The sequence below is a fragment of the Salpingoeca rosetta genome (genome assembly GCF_000188695.1).
Source record: "Salpingoeca rosetta unplaced genomic scaffold supercont1.1, whole genome shotgun sequence".
In the NCBI taxonomy this organism is placed as follows: Eukaryota; class Choanoflagellata; order Craspedida; family Salpingoecidae; genus Salpingoeca; species Salpingoeca rosetta.
The window spans coordinates 2,170,821-2,185,547 of record NW_004457740.1 but is presented as its reverse complement, the minus strand read 5'-3'; the positions used below and the strand labels follow the sequence as shown (position 1 = coordinate 2,185,547).

Below are 14,727 nucleotides of genomic sequence, written 5' to 3'. Positions count from 1 at the left end.
ACCACGTGTGGTGTGTGTGTGTGTGTGTGTGTGTGTGTGTGTGTGTGTGTGTGTGTGTGTGTGTGTGTGAATCACAAAACAGCAATAAGCATTGCCAATGTCTGGTTGCGTGTATGCACACAACAAGTGCAGCACAACGCAAGAAAAGCGCAATGAGTACACACACACACACACACATGCACACACATGCACACACACGCACACACACACACTGCCGCCGCCGCACCGTGAACGCCGATGATGGTGTCGCCGCTCTTGAGGATGCCAAGCTTCTTGCCGCGCTCCATTGCCCAGAAGAAGCGGTTGTCGACATCCTGCGACCAGCTCTCCTCGGGCTGGAAAGAAAAAAAATTGTAGAGAGGCGGAGGCGTAAGGAGGCGTTTGTGAAGGTCAACGTAGGTGTGTGTGTGTGTGTGTGTGTGTGTGTGTGTGTGTGTGTGTGTGTGTGTGTGGTGTGTGTGTGTGTGTGTGTGTGGTGGTGGTGTGGTGTGTGTGGTGTGTGTGTGTGTGTGTGTGTGTGTGTGTGATGGAGAGATGAGGGATTCAAGTGGCAAAAGGGTGAACAATCCATCGCAGACAAGAACAAGCACATCCACACACGCACGCAAACACACATGTATGCTTCCACCCACCACACACAAACACACGCGCACGCACGCACGCGAACACACACACACACACACGCACGCAAACACACACGCACGCACACACACACACACGAAGAACGGACCACTTTCTGCTTGCGGTAGTAGAGCGGGTGGACGCCGTGGTAGAGGTGCATCTGGCGGGAGACGTGCGTCGTGCGCGTCACACCAATGATGGGGCACTTTGGCTTCCACTTGGACAGCAGGCGCGCAGTGCGGCCCCTGATACGCACGGATGCACACATTACACGCACACACACACACACACGTGTCAGTTATGCGCGATGTCGTGTGGCGATGATCCGATGAGCCAGTGTGCGACAGGATGAGAAGGGCGCGCACAACAGTCTTCAAACACATGGCGACTCACGAGATGGTGAGGCAGATGATGCCGGCTGCATTGCAGGCAACAGAGGCGTCGACAGCGGCAACAGAACACGTCTCCGTCGTCTTGGTGGGCCGGGGCGTGATCTGTGCAGCGGTATTTGAGGGAGGGGAGGGTCGCACGCAGCAGGTGAGTCAAGAAACACACAAGTCACAATTGGCGCACACAGATGGCCAAGCCTGCAAACACACACACACACACACACACACACACACACACACACACACACACACACACACACACACACACACACACACACATGCGTGCAGCATCACGAACCAGTCAACAACAAAACACAGAACAAAAGAAAAGCGTTCGTGTCACCCACGCATACATATGCTCACGTGCTGCATGCATGCAAGCAACCATCGCACATAATGCGCACACACACACTCACACTCACTCACTCACACACTCACACTCACACACACACACACACACATACACGTACCAGGCGCAGCTCCTCGCGGTACTTCTTGAGATGGACGGCACTCTCGGCCTCCGTGCAGATGGATGCCATCATCTTCACAGCCTGTGCACATGGACGCATGCATGTTGGAATGAATAAGGAATGAACAGAAAATGAGTGCAGTGTTCGCACGCACACCAACACACACGCACGCGCACACTAATGCACACGCACACGCACACCAACACACACGCACGCGCACCAAAACACACGCACACGCACACGCACACGCACACGCACACTAATGCACACATGCACGCACCTCGACGGGGTAGTCGCCCTTTGCTGTTTCGCCGGAGAGCATGACGCAATCGGCGCCATCAAGCACGGCGTTGGCAACATCGCTTCCTTCCGCGCGCGTCGGGCGCGGCGCGTGCACCATCGACTCGAGCATCTGCGTCGCACAGATAACAGGCTTGCCCGCCCTTGGCCCAAGCAAACAGTGGTGTTGGTGGTGTTGGTGTTGGTGGTGGTTTGCTGGAGACAAGCATTCATCTACACACGTACACACGCACACACGCACGCACAAACAAAACCATACACACGCGCACGCAATTACATGCATGCACGTTAGCAAGGTTACATTACGTACATGTTGCACTTTGCGATCATCATCTTCTGGGCGAGGAAGACCTTTTCGGCGGGAATCTCAATGCCCAGATCGCCGCGCGCCACCATGATCCCGTCCGCCTCCGACAGAATCTCGTCAAAGTTCTGGATGCCTAATGGCAGTTGCACACCCGCACGCACACACACACACGCACACAATACGTGTGAGTGAATTTGCGCCGCACAAAACGGCAACAGAGTCTGTGTCACGTGCTGAACGGCTGCGGGTGGTATTGGCCACCTACCCAACCATCACGCCACCCACACATCGACTGGTCATTACAACAGCACACGCGCGCGCACGACATTGCATGCACGCGACAACCAACACACCTTGGTGGTTCTCGATCTTTGCGATGATGAGCACGTGCTTGCCCTTGTCGCCGAGCACCTTGCGCAGCTCGCGAATGTCCGCCCGACTGCGGATGAACGAGGCAAACACAATGTCCACGTTCTGCTCAACTCCAAACAGCAGGTCACCTGCGCAGCGTGTGTGTGTGTGTGTGTGTGTGTGTTTGGATGGGTGAGAAAGACAAAAGAAGAGCAACGTGTGGGGGTGCATCTAAGGTGTTGCGAGAACGGGAGTGGTGTAGCGAAATAGAAGGTCAACATTTCACGCAGCAAAGCGCAACACGCGAGCAGCACCACGGCAGCACGAGCAGACATGATAGAGACCGCACCGTGGTCCTTCTCCGAGACGGCAGGAAGATCGACGTTCACGTTGGGGAGGTTGCAGCCCTTCCTCGAGCCAAGCTTGCCGCCTGCAGTAGCGTGCAAACACATGGCGTTGTGCGTGTGTGTGTGTGTGTGTGTGTGTGTGTGTTTAAAAGGTGAGAGGACATCAAATCCCGTGTGGAATTGAGAGTGAATCGCCATAGTCAAGACAAGCACAACAGTATAAATGCATGTATGCATGCATGCATGTCATCCCAATGCCGTGCACGCACTGTTGAGGATGGTGCACTTGATGTTCTTGTCCTCAATGGCATCAGCGCGCAGGGAGATGAGGCCGTCATCAACGTAGATCTGGTTCCCAGGCTGCATCACTGCCACATCGAGACCACCACCACCACCACAATCACCACAATCACCACCAACATCATCATCCATTGTGAAGGGGGGGACGATGGCATGTGGATGCGAGTTCACGACCATGTGAGTTAGCGGAGCAAGGGAGACCGAATGACACTGGTGCATCGTGCAACCCCCATGTTTGCCGCATGGAGCAAAGTTTGTTGTTGACTGTCGCACCTTTCGTGATGTTCTTGTAGTCCAGGTACAGCGTATCCTTGGTGCACTTGTCCTGTGGAATCGAGACGCAAGTAACAACAAGACACAGCATGGTTGTGTGTGTGTGTGAACGACGAGCAAGCACACACGCTTCCCCACTCTACACACACACACCCTCCCCATACCACTTCCTTCCTCGATGTCTCAGGTATCAAGCGGCACATGCCTTGAAAGCGGGATCGGTGGTGACGGTGATGTGCTCGCCGGCGACGAGATCAAGCTCCAGGCGCGGGTCCTTGTCGGAGCCCTCCAAAAGGCCTGTGCGGATCTCCGGGCCTTTGGTGTCCAGAGCAATGGCGATGGGCTTTCCCATCTGCTTTGCAGCCTCGCGCGCGTTGGCGATGGTCTCCGCATGGTACTGTCGTGTACACATGCATGTGTGCGTGTACGCGTGCGTGTATGTGCGTGCGTGTGAGATCGTGTTGGGGGGGGGGCCAAGAGGTGAACAGAAGTAGCCAGTGCAGTTCGCAACAAGAGGGAAAGAAGCCATGTCACGAGCAAGCAGACAGCGTCAACACAAGGCTTCATACACACACACACACACACATCTGGATACCAATCACAAGGAGACACATGCAAGGCAAGGCATGCTGTGGCGCTGTACCGCGTGGTCGCCGTGGGAGAAGTTGAGGCGAACAATGCAAAGGCCTGCCTCCATCAGCTGCCGCAGCTTCTCCACAGATCGGGACACGGGGCCTGCCGCCAAGCAAAGACACGTACGCACACACACACGCACGCATGCACGCGCATATGACTGTGAATGGACATGCACCAAGAAGAAGAAGCGGCAGCAGAAGCATGTAGGCGTGCATGCGCGCAGCACCAGCGGCTGCAAAAACGGCGAGGATGTAACAACGGCAGGGGGTGCAGCCACCATCCTACCACTGTCATGAGTTGTTACTTCTCTCGCTCACCACCCATATATACATATTTCATTGACACGCTAATCACAGACAGTAGTAACACATCCATCCATCAGCGTGTGTGATCAGCACGACCCACCGATGGTGCAGATGATGCCGGTCTTGCGCTGGTGGATAGGCTCGCTGTACACGCTCAGGCTGCCGCGCAGCTCCAGATCCGTTGAGGCAGTGTGCGCCTCAAGCTGGCCTGGAAGCACGCCGTCCTTGCTGCTGCGGGCACTCATGCTCATGCTGTTGGTTGTAATGTAAGCGTCGCTGGATCTGCTGGGTTGCTGGGTTGCTCGTGGCTTGCTTGGTCGCTGACAGTGTCTGCTTTTGTGGGTTGGTTCGTGGGTGTGAGAATGGAAACTGTGAATGGTGGTGTGTTTGTGATTTGTGTGATTTGTGCGTTTGCCCACTTTGTGCGGGTTGTCTGCTCTTGCTTCTTCGATTGGGGCCAATAAATGTCAATTTTGCTTTTCTCAAAAGGCAATTTTGACTTGACAACGACTGCGCCGATAACGACAACACAACAACAACAACCAACCAACCCCCAAGCCCTCAAGAAGCAAACATGAGCAGCGGCCACGATGTTGGCAGGTGAGCGCGCGGATGAACGAGCGAGGAGGGGCGGAGATGCAGTGCACATGTGGGTTTCCCCTTGACCCCATGTGTTTAGAATGTGGGCGTCCTCCGTTCACGTTCACACACATTCACATCGCACACGCGCGCGCGTGGACGTACATACACACACACACACGCACACACACGTGCTCACACACACACACACACGCACACACACGTGCTCACACACACACACGCACACACACGCTCACACACGCTCACACGCACGCACGCACACACACACACACACGCACACCTGCACGTTTACATTCACAAGGGAAATGGCCAGTGTCCTCACTGCGCCAGAGGCTGAAATGTATGTGGAAGCGCTCAAAGTCATCCCCATCAAGAAGATCGGGCAGCCAGCGTGAGTGCACATGCGTGTGTACGGTCAAAAGCATGCGCACCTTTCTGTGCAAGACACACACACCACACACACACACACACTCTCTCTCTCTGCCTCCTGCCTATTTGCGTGTGTGCGCACTGTCACTTGCCGCTTTGCTCACTCTCATCACGTGTCATCTTGTTGACACACAGGTGGCTGCGACAACACGAGATGCTGGAGAAGCTGAACATGCAGGTGCGTCTCTCCGATGACACTGCACCACACAGCAACTGCCTCTTTGCATGTCTACCTGTCTACATGTCTATGTTTCACTGTGTCTCCCCTTCCCCGCCCTGTGTCATGGGTGTGCAGGCGCACGTGAATGCCATGTTGAATCAGGACGACTTCATCAAGGAGGCCTTCATCAGTTTTGATAAGGCACACTGTTTGCATGATCTTGCATTGGTTGCATCTTGTTTGTGCTCCTTCCAACCTCAGCGCAGAGTTTCCCCCCCCCACCAAACCCAGCTGACACACACCACACACCGCCGACGGCAACGGCAACGGCTTGTTTCCACGTGCTCACCATGACGGCTGCTTGTTTGCGACCGCAGGCGAATGTGCTCATCTACGAGCTTGTGGTGATGGAGGTGTGGCGAGAAAAGGTGAAGCCGCTGCTGGAGGACATGGGGTATGCCAAATCCAGCACCATGACCCCATACATTGTGGTACGTCGAGTCTGCTTGGTGTCCACGGCACTGGCATCAGTCTGTCTGCCTGTCTGTCTGTCTGTCTGCTTGTGCACGTACACATGGTCAACGCCACTGTGCTGCGTGTCTCTGCGTTCATGTCATGCCATTGGACGCTGACCTTTCCACCTACTTGCGTGCAGCAATACCACGAGGCGACGGTGGTGAATCTGCTGGAGGCGCTGACGTACTCCAGGGACTTTGTCGAGGCGGCTGCAGACAACATTGTCGATGTCATCGATTACTGCAACCGCGCCCTTCAGTACCTCAACTCAAGGTAACCCCGGTGCTGTGCACTTGGCACTGCGTTGATGGTTTGTTGGATGTGTGTGTGTGCGTGTTTGTGCTTGTGTGTGTATGTGCTTGTGTGTGTATGTGCTTGTGTGTGCTTGTGTGCGTGTTTGTGCTTGTGTGTGTGTGAGTGTGTGTACGTCTGTCTATGTGTATGTGCCATGTGTGTGTATATGCCATATGTGTGTGTGTCTGTGCCTGCATCTGTGCCCACGTCTGTCTATGCCCATCTGTGTGCGGTTGTCGTTACTCACGGCTGTCACCTGATGCTCTGCAGGACCGAAGAGGAAATTGAAGAGGAGCGACGACTTGAAAATCTTCCAGCGAAAGACTTTGCAGACATGTCATCGCCAGAGGTCTGTGCTGTGCACCATCCATGCGTGCGCGCGCGTGTGTGCGTCTGTGTGTGTGTGTGTGTGTGTGCGTGGCTGTGTTGTGTGTGTGTGTGTGTGTGTGTGTGCGTGTGTATGTGTGTGTGTTTATGTGTGGCTGTGTGTGTGTGTGTGTGTGTGTGTGGCTGTGTGGCTGTGTGTGGCTGTGTTGTGGGTGTGGACATATGTGCGTGGCTGTGTTGTGTGTGTGTGTGTGTGTGTGTGTGTGTGTTGCGTGTGTTGTTACTTCTCTCTACCCCTTTCCTTCCTTCTATTCTTCCTGCGTGGCTATGTGGTGTTGGCAGCGACACAGCTGTGATTGCTTTCTCTGCACTCTCGCGCGTTGCACTTGCAACCGCCAGCGCCGCACTCACCTCCTTGCCAACCCGAACACAACAACAACAACAACAACAACAACAACAACAACAACAACAACAACAACAACCTCGTCCCTGATTCCATGTGTCTGCGCTGACAGCAACTGCGATACCAGACGCGCGATCTTCGCTTCCAGATTGCTGTCCGTGCCGTCTCCATCCTCCGCTACATCACAGACCACATCACATGGTCCGTTGCCGGCGCGTGGCGGCCGCTGTTTCGTGCTGGTGGCTGCTGGGTTGGCTGGCTGTGTCCTCAATGTGGAATCGGGCGTGCTCACCGGCATGATAATGAATCTGCCAACAGCGCCATGATGACTGTGCCATCGCTCACGTGTGATTGTCCTGACATGTGTGCGTGTGTGTGCTGGCTGTTTCTGCCGTGTCCCCGTGTCGATTGCGCGTCATCACAGCTTGCCACTGAGTGCAACCACCCGCATCCTCAACACACACGGTGAGAAAATGACTCACTCCATGCTGCGTTGTGGTCACGTGTGCGCGCGCGTGTATGTCCGTGTTTATGGACTTGCGTTCGTGAACTCGTCTGCTCAATCTGCGTCTGTGCGCTACTTTATTTGGTCTTGTTGTCCTCGCACCTACACGTTGCTCGTGCGCGCCTGTGTGCTTCTGCTCACCCCAACTGTCCCCACCCTCCCCCCTCCTCACTTCGTTCTTGTGGTAGACATGCCGTGTGCGCTGGTTGAGCTGGCGGTGCATCCGCCCTGGGTTCGAGAGGTTGACGGTGGGTTCACGATGAGCATGGTGGAGTGACGACGCGTGAAGACAAGAGGGAGGAGTGAACACACAGCACGAGCGCCTCTGATTGTGGTTACAAGTTCGAAGGGGAGGAGGTTGTCTGGGCGCATTAAGCTTTAACTTCTTTCTGTATACCTGTGCATGCGCGCGGATGCATGGGACGGTATGTTGAAGCTTGTTCACGCTGTTCTCTTCGCTCCACTGCCCAGGCCGTGTCGAGAAGCTGCAGGAAAACCAGAAGTGGGAGCCCATTGCTCCCAGCGAACGCTTGCAACTCAGCAAATATGAGGCCCAGGTGGATTGAACTTTGTGTGTGTGTGTGTGTGTCTGTGTCTGTGTGTCTGTGTCTGTGTGTCTGTCGGTCTGTCTGGCAAATGTACAGTTGTTGTTGTTGTTGTTGTTGTTGTTGTTGTTGTTGTTTGTGGTGGTGGTGGTGGTGGTGATGGTGTGTCTTGCATTGACTTCCCTGGCTCATCTTCTCTCATTCTTGGTGTTCTTCTGTGCATCATCTGCGACTGAAAGGTCTGGTTGGCACTGTACAATTTGTTGATGGAACCTGAATGCCGACGCAAGTATCAGTTCAACACATACAACAAGAACCAGATCTTGCGGCTGCGTGCATTTCTCAACGGTGAGCCTGTCTGTGTGTGTGTGTGTGTGTGTGTCTGTCTGTCTGTGTGTGTCTGTCTGTCTGTCTGTCTGTCTGTCTGAGTGTGTATCTGTGACTGTGTGTCTGTGTGTGCACTGCTGCTCGTGTCGTTTTCGGTGTGCATCTCCTCTCCTCCCCTCCGTGCCACATCATCATCGTCACCACCACCGCCAACTCCGCCACCATCACCGTCTTCAACTCTCCCTTGCACGGTGCAGATGTGATCCTGGACCAGATTCCGCCGCTGACCGAATTGCGCCGCTCACTGGAAGAGCTTTCCATCATGCAGCCGCCCGCCGCAGAGGCAAATGTCGTCATCGAACAGGTCACCCATTGCCACCGCCGTGTCCATCTGCCTTTACTGTTGCTTTGTTTGTTTGTTTGTGTGTGTGTGTGTGTGTGTGTGTGTGTGTGTGTGTGTGTGTGTGTGTGTGTGTGTGTGTGTGTGTGTGTGTGTGTGTGCGTGTGTGCGTGTGTGTGTGTGTCCGTGTGTCCGTGTGTGTGTTCGTGTGTGTTTGGGTTCCTTTGCCGAAGTGGACGTTTCTCTGTTGCGCTACCCCTTTTTGTTCTGTTACTCCGTTCCTGTGTTGCCCCGTGCCCCCATGACAGCGCTCCTTGTAGTTCACACATGCACACGCGCGCGCGTTGCTCATTCTCTCTCCCTTTGCTTCCTCTACGTTGCACCACCCCGCCTTGCGAACCAATGCACTGTCTTGCCTGCTTGCCTGCAACAGATGCCTGAGCTTCGCGAGCATGTGTTGGGCACGGGCAAGGGCGGCTGGCGACCGGTTGCTGAACATCAGATGAAGAAGGTTTTCAATGACAACGAGGACACTATGCGGAGACAAGCGCAAGCGTGCGTTTCATGGCTGTCTGTGTGTGTCTGTGTGTGTCTGTGTCTCTGTCTGTACCTGTGTGTCTCTGTGTGTGTGTGTGTGTTTGTTCGTGGCATATGCACGTAGTCGTCTGTTTGATCTTTCACGTGTTGCTCTGCTTGTGTTTGTTGTGTGCCGCGACTGCCTTCCATCCTGGTCACTTTGTGTGGATTTCATTTCTCCACTGGCGGTCACGTCACGTTGTCGCTGTTGCCTGTGTTTTCTTTGCTGGCGTGTAGGTTGGCAGCCACGTACAATGTTGACACACTGGATGCGCTCTTCCCTGAGGCGCCCAAGTGCGCTGTGTGTGGTGAGCCCGCCACGAAGCGTTGCTCAAAGTGCAAGAACGAGTGGTACTGCCGCAGGTCAGTGGCCCCTTGCGTCGTATGTCTGTCTGTGTGTATGTGTGTGTGTGTGTGTGTGTGTGTGTGTGTGTGTGTGTGTGTGTGTGTGTGTGTGTGTGTATGTGTGTGTGTGTGTGTGTGTACATATGTTCACATGCTTACGTTCTGGTGTTCTGATGTTCTCCGCTGGTTTGCTCCCCCCTCCCCCGCCTCCTCCAAACAGGCAATGTCAGGTGGAGCACTGGCCCAAGCACAAGAAGCTGTGTGCAACCATTGCCAGCGGTGCCAAGACACCCGCTTCATAATGCGTCTGTGTCAATGTCTGTGTGTGTGTGTGTGTGTTTCTGGGCATAAAACCACGAAAGCAACTTTGTCTCCTCTTCCTCTTCCTCCTGTTTGCTGTGAGCAGATGTGCGCCACTGCCAGCACACACACGCACGCACACACACACACAAAAACAAACACACACACGCACAACCAACTCCACTTGAATTTGTGGCGGCACACGTTGAGAAGAGTGCATTTCAGATGCAAGCAAGATGTGCCCCCGACGACCTTCAAGTCGTGCTTGCAGGCACAGTTGCGTTTTCTTCGTTCAACGGCAGATTTCTCGTGTGCCGTGTGTTGTTGCTTCATCTTCTTCGTGCCTGTTTTGGTTTGTGATGTCCAGTGCGCACTGTTGTTTGTTCGTTTGTTTGTTTGTTTGTGGTGGTCTCTTTGTGATGCGTGCTCTCCTTCGTCTGCTGCACGACAGCAACGTGCGTGAGCCTTACTGGTTGGCGAGATGGTATTGCCAACCACCACCACCACAGCAACAAAGGGAAACAAAGTGGTGGCAGGCCCGTTGCTGCAGCCCCACAGCAACGGTGTTTTCGAGAGTGATGCTGGTGCTCAGCTGGTGATGGTGCATTTCCCCCACCGACATCGACCTCAGCACCCCCCCCCCCTCGCCACCAATCAAGCACCAGCCCCTCGCGCACGATCCTTGGTACATATTATCCCTACCCTGCTTTGCCCCAAGCCAACCCCGCCCCCTCCCTACGGAAGGCGACAGCCCGGATGATGGCTAGTGAGACAAAGGAAGACGTGCTGCACGAGGACGTGGCAAGGGCGCGCAGCTACTACGACAGCGATGACGCAGAGGCGTTTTACTCGACTGTGTGGGGAGGCGAGAACATCCACATCGGCCTGTACCAGGACGAGGCAGAGAGCATTGCAGACGCGAGCCACCGCTCTGTGGAGACCCTTGCCAAGAAGCTGGCGCCCTTGCACAAAGCAAGCCATGTCCTGGACATGGGGTCTGGCTACGGCGGCACAGCGCGATACCTGGCCCGCACGTTCGGCTGCCGCGTCACCGGGCTCAACCTGAGCGAGGTGGAGAACCAGCGCGCGCGCAGCCTCAACGAGAAGCACGGCCTGCACGACAGGGTGCAGATTGTGCAGGGCATGTTCGAGGCCGTGGAGCTCCCAGATGCGCATTTCGATGCCGTGTGCTCACAGGACTCGTTCCTGCACAGCAGCGACCGCGCACAGGTGGTGGCGGAGGCGGCGCGCCTGCTCAAGCCTGGCGGCGTGTTCGTGTTCACGGACATCATGCAGGCGGACGACTGCGACCCAAAACGCCTGCAGCCCATCTTCGAGCGCATCGACCTCTCCTCCCTCGGCTCGCCCGAGTTCTACCGCAACGCCGCAGAGCTGCACGGCCTGGAGGAAGTGGCGTTTGAGGACAACACGCACCACCTCATCACGCACTACTCGCGCGTCCTCAGCGAGACGGTCGCCAAGGAGGACGTGCTCCGTCAACGCATCAGCAACGCCTACCTCGACCGCATGAAGCGCGGCCTGGACCTCTGGGTCAACGCGGGTCGTGATCGCCAGCTCGTCTGGCCGCTCTTCACCTTCCGCAAGCCAGCAGAACAGGCCAACTGACACGGCTTCGGCTGCGAACAACCACACTAGCACTGGCGGGCATGTCATGTCATGTTACACCCATGCTTGCTCGAACTTGTGTTCCTTTGGCAGGGTGGTGCGTTCCACAACGCATGGCACCTTTCTGTGTTCCTCTCTGTGTCACTGCATGTCCTTCTGTCTGTCTGTCGTGGCGTCTCGCTGTCAGTATTCATGGTTCCTGCGTATGACCTATTGACCGGACTTGGGGGACGGGAGGGTTGGTGATGATAGTGGTGGTGGTGGTGGGGATGATAGTGGTGGTGGTGGTGGTGGTGAGGATGTGCCATTGTGTGTTCCTACGCCCTCTTTCTCTTCCGTGATGCCCTCGTGGTCAACGGGAAAGTGTTTGCTTGGCTGCTCGATGTGACACTTGTGTGTACGCTGTGCTGCGACTGACTGACAGGACTTGTTTGCCACCAACCGCACCAATAACAGAATCAGAAATAACCAAGCCACCCCAAGTCCCAATCGCAAGCAAACGCCACAAGTCAGCAAGCAAGCAAGCTGCCAAGAGCACACAAGCCCTTCGCCCACGAGCAGAAGAGTATCATCAGTTATCAACAACAGGCGATTATGGTACGGTTGCTTACACAAAACAAAAACGACAACACACAAACAAAGGGAGGAGGAACCCGGGGCGGGGGGGGGGTCATACACTCACGAGGAATCACCATCAACAACAACCAGATCCGAGTCACCACCATCGTCACCGCTGTGACTGGTTGCTTCAGGTGATCCCTGTTTCACAACCACGCGGACAAGGGGAAAAGGGCGACGTGAGATGTGCGTAAATCTGTTCGCCTGTCATTGTGCGTGTGTGTCTGTGTGTCTGTGTGTGTCTGTGTATTTGAAAGGAGGGGATAAGCAAGCGTGACGCAGGGATTGCAACACAGACCCAACACGATGCTCACAGATAGGCTGTAGGAAATGTGGTCCACGGGCGGCCGCTGAAGTGGGTGGGCCGCAAGCGATGCCATGCTCTGATACAAACGAAGGACGGACCTGTGTGCGTGTGTGCATGTGAGAGAGAGAGTGTGTGTGTGGGTGTGTGGGTGTGTGGGTGTGTGTGTGTACGCAAGCAAGGATGCAACGGCGTACAGAACAGGGGTGCCAAGCGGCCGCCATCATCGCCACTTGGGTACACGCACGTTGAAACGGAGAAGAGGTAAGACCGCTGCGATGGCGCGACGAGCCGGACCAGAGCATCAAACACGCCCGCCGCCTCGCCGTCAGCAGCGTCAGGTCGATGGTGTGCACTGCCCGATGCCAGTGATGACGCGTCTCCCATCATGGCCTCTCGGTCGAACAAGTACAGCACATCCAACACAAATCGCCCATCGGAGAGCAGGCGCTGATGTTGCGGGAAAACAAAACAACAAGCACGCGTGTCATATGAGCCGGCAAACACAATGGATAGGCATGTGTGTGTGTGTGTGTGTGTGTATGTGTGTGTGTGTGTGTGTGTGTGTGTGTGTGTGGCGTCGTGTTGGTTTGGGAGCACTGGCTTGAGGTGGAACACGATGCATGTCCTCCACCCACGTTGGCGTCGGTCCACTGGAAGGGAAAGCAAGGTGACAAGGTGGTAGCGGTACGTGAGACATGAGAGCAGGTGTCGAAAAGCAACATCAATCACCCATTACAAGCTCACTGAACAACGACAGGACCACGACTGCAACTGCACACACACACACACACACACACACACACACACACACACACACACACACACACACACACACACACTGTGCACAGGTGCGCTTCTGTGCTCAACGTACTGTGGGCAGAACGCGCGAGCGACCATAAATGAGGATCGCACGCACTGTGTGGAGACCCGAGGACGTTTGCGACAACAGTGGCTCCCTAAGCAATTAGGAACACAAACACAACGACACCGCCAAAAGAGATTTATGTGATGTGAGTTGGCAAAGTATCTCCCGCCATCCAACTGCCCACGCCAAGCCGAACAAAGAGCCCACCAGTCGCAGTGAGCGAACGTACAAGTTGGCAACCAGTGAATCCAGTTCTGTGACAGCCCCCCCCCCCAAAGATACAAAAGCGACACGCATGCATGTACGAGTGAGTGTGTGCGCGTGCATGTCATGCACATGTGGGATTGTGGAGTTGGAGGAGACGTCTGCGAAGGAGCCAAAATAGGTGCAAGCTAACTGCTCGCTTGGAACACAACACCTTGTCCAACACACCACACACACACACACACACACACACACACACACACACACACACACACACACACACACACACACACACACACACACACACACACACACACACACACACACACACACACACGTGGTCCCCAAGGACGCAGGCCGCCCTTTGAGCACTCACGGCATTCGCTGAAGGTGCCTTGCACGTCCACGTGGCCCAGCATATCCAGGAACGTCATCTTGTCACCTGGCTGAAAGAGCTGTAAAACAAAAACAGGTAGCAGAGTGCACGGAGGTGAGAAGGACAGAGACAGGAGGCAAGGTGGTTTGAAGAACAGGCAAGTCATAACAACGCACACACACACACACACTCATTCACACACTCTCTCTCTCATTCACACACACTCACACTGTCACACACACACACACACAGTCACACACACACACACACACACACACACACACACACACACACTTCAAACAACGTATCAAGTGGCAAAAGCAGTTGATGGGATCGCAAACAAACAAACAACCAAGCAAACAACCAAGCAAACAACCAAGCAAACAAGCACGGGTTGAGACAAGCGCCCGCGCTTACCCAAACCATCTCCGAAGTGAGGAGGGCCAGGCCGTATGTGTGACGCGGAGAGATGAGGGATTTGAACTCCACCAGCTTCTTGATGGCCGATTTGACATGGTCCAGCCGAGATTTGCCCTTTCTGCCACAACCAACGAGCCATGTGTCAGTGCCCAGTGCACGCCACACCATGCTGCTGAAGCGAAGCAAGGCAAGCAAGCAAAACCCGAGATAACAAAGCAAAGCATGTGGTGGCCTCACTTGTCGTTGAAGGGGCTGGCAGCCATCTCCGATGACACGTCCACCACAAAGACAAGCTTCTCCCCACTCGCCATCCCGACAGCACTGTCACACTGCGCGCTTCAAAAA

The 14,727-nt window shown here is 55.0% G+C and overlaps 4 protein-coding genes across 4 annotated transcripts in view; 2 read left to right on the top strand and 2 right to left on the bottom strand.

Annotated features, from left to right (window-relative positions):
- PTSG_00497 (pyruvate kinase) overlaps positions 1–4,550 on the bottom strand; it is a gene marked incomplete at both ends in the record, with an annotated part of 5,134 nt that extends 584 nt beyond the window's left edge. Inside the window, 14 exons of the mRNA XM_004998984.1 lie at positions 227–329; positions 731–866; positions 1,015–1,115; positions 1,481–1,561; positions 1,761–1,923; positions 2,091–2,220; positions 2,441–2,587; positions 2,788–2,868; positions 3,055–3,153; positions 3,359–3,404; positions 3,483–3,487; positions 3,560–3,755; positions 4,002–4,093; positions 4,400–4,550. Coding sequence (XP_004999041.1) covers positions 227–329; positions 731–866; positions 1,015–1,115; positions 1,481–1,561; positions 1,761–1,923; positions 2,091–2,220; positions 2,441–2,587; positions 2,788–2,868; positions 3,055–3,153; positions 3,359–3,404; positions 3,483–3,487; positions 3,560–3,755; positions 4,002–4,093; positions 4,400–4,550 — 1,531 coding nt within the window. The remainder of the gene's footprint in view (positions 1–226; positions 330–730; positions 867–1,014; positions 1,116–1,480; positions 1,562–1,760; positions 1,924–2,090; positions 2,221–2,440; positions 2,588–2,787; positions 2,869–3,054; positions 3,154–3,358; positions 3,405–3,482; positions 3,488–3,559; positions 3,756–4,001; positions 4,094–4,399) is intronic.
- A 237-nt stretch (positions 4,551–4,787) lies between these two features.
- On the top strand, positions 4,788–10,032 carry PTSG_11593 (uncharacterized protein). The gene is made up of 16 exons (XM_004998983.1): positions 4,788–4,899; positions 5,201–5,290; positions 5,464–5,506; positions 5,624–5,689; positions 5,866–5,979; positions 6,144–6,277; positions 6,569–6,647; positions 7,141–7,229; positions 7,453–7,493; positions 7,722–7,781; positions 8,005–8,090; positions 8,318–8,426; positions 8,663–8,769; positions 9,179–9,300; positions 9,559–9,684; positions 9,887–10,032. Exons 1-16 carry the CDS (start codon positions 4,874–4,876, stop codon positions 9,966–9,968), a joined length of 1,374 nt encoding a protein of 457 aa, XP_004999040.1. The 5' UTR covers positions 4,788–4,873; the 3' UTR covers positions 9,969–10,032.
- A 657-nt stretch (positions 10,033–10,689) lies between these two features.
- PTSG_00494 (methyltransferase type 11) lies at positions 10,690–11,592 on the top strand (the record flags this gene model as incomplete). Its single annotated transcript, XM_004998982.1, has 1 exon — positions 10,690–11,592. Exon 1 carries the CDS (start codon positions 10,723–10,725, stop codon positions 11,590–11,592), a length of 870 nt encoding a protein of 289 aa, XP_004999039.1. The 5' UTR covers positions 10,690–10,722.
- A 383-nt stretch (positions 11,593–11,975) lies between these two features.
- PTSG_00493 (uncharacterized protein) lies at positions 11,976–14,717 on the bottom strand. The gene is made up of 9 exons (XM_004998981.1): positions 14,620–14,717; positions 14,380–14,500; positions 13,963–14,041; positions 13,612–13,636; positions 13,389–13,473; positions 13,153–13,167; positions 12,762–12,964; positions 12,525–12,615; positions 11,976–12,351 (listed from the first exon to the last, which is right to left on the bottom strand). Exons 1-9 carry the CDS (start codon positions 14,691–14,693, stop codon positions 12,271–12,273), a joined length of 774 nt encoding a protein of 257 aa, XP_004999038.1. The 5' UTR covers positions 14,694–14,717; the 3' UTR covers positions 11,976–12,270.
- Between the last annotated feature and the right edge of the window lie 10 nt (positions 14,718–14,727).

Excerpts from the sequence above, each read along its gene's own strand:
- PTSG_00493 (XM_004998981.1), bottom strand. The coding sequence starts at position 14,693 with ATGGCGAGTGGGGAGAAGCTTGTCTTTGTGGTGGACGTGTCATCGGAG. Across the intron at positions 13,474-13,611 it reads GATTCACTGGTTGCCAACTT|GGAGCCACTGTTGTCGCAAA; the intron begins GTACGTTCGCTC and ends CTAATTGCTTAG. Across the intron at positions 12,616-12,761 it reads TACCTCTTCTCCGTTTCAAC|GTCCGTCCTTCGTTTGTATC; the intron begins GTGCGTGTACCC and ends ACACGCACACAG.
- PTSG_11593 (XM_004998983.1), top strand. The coding sequence starts at position 4,874 with ATGAGCAGCGGCCACGATGTTGGCAG. Across the intron at positions 7,230-7,452 it reads ATCACAGACCACATCACATG|CTTGCCACTGAGTGCAACCA; the intron begins GTCCGTTGCCGG and ends GCGTCATCACAG. Across the intron at positions 8,091-8,317 it reads TCAGCAAATATGAGGCCCAG|GTCTGGTTGGCACTGTACAA; the intron begins GTGGATTGAACT and ends TGCGACTGAAAG.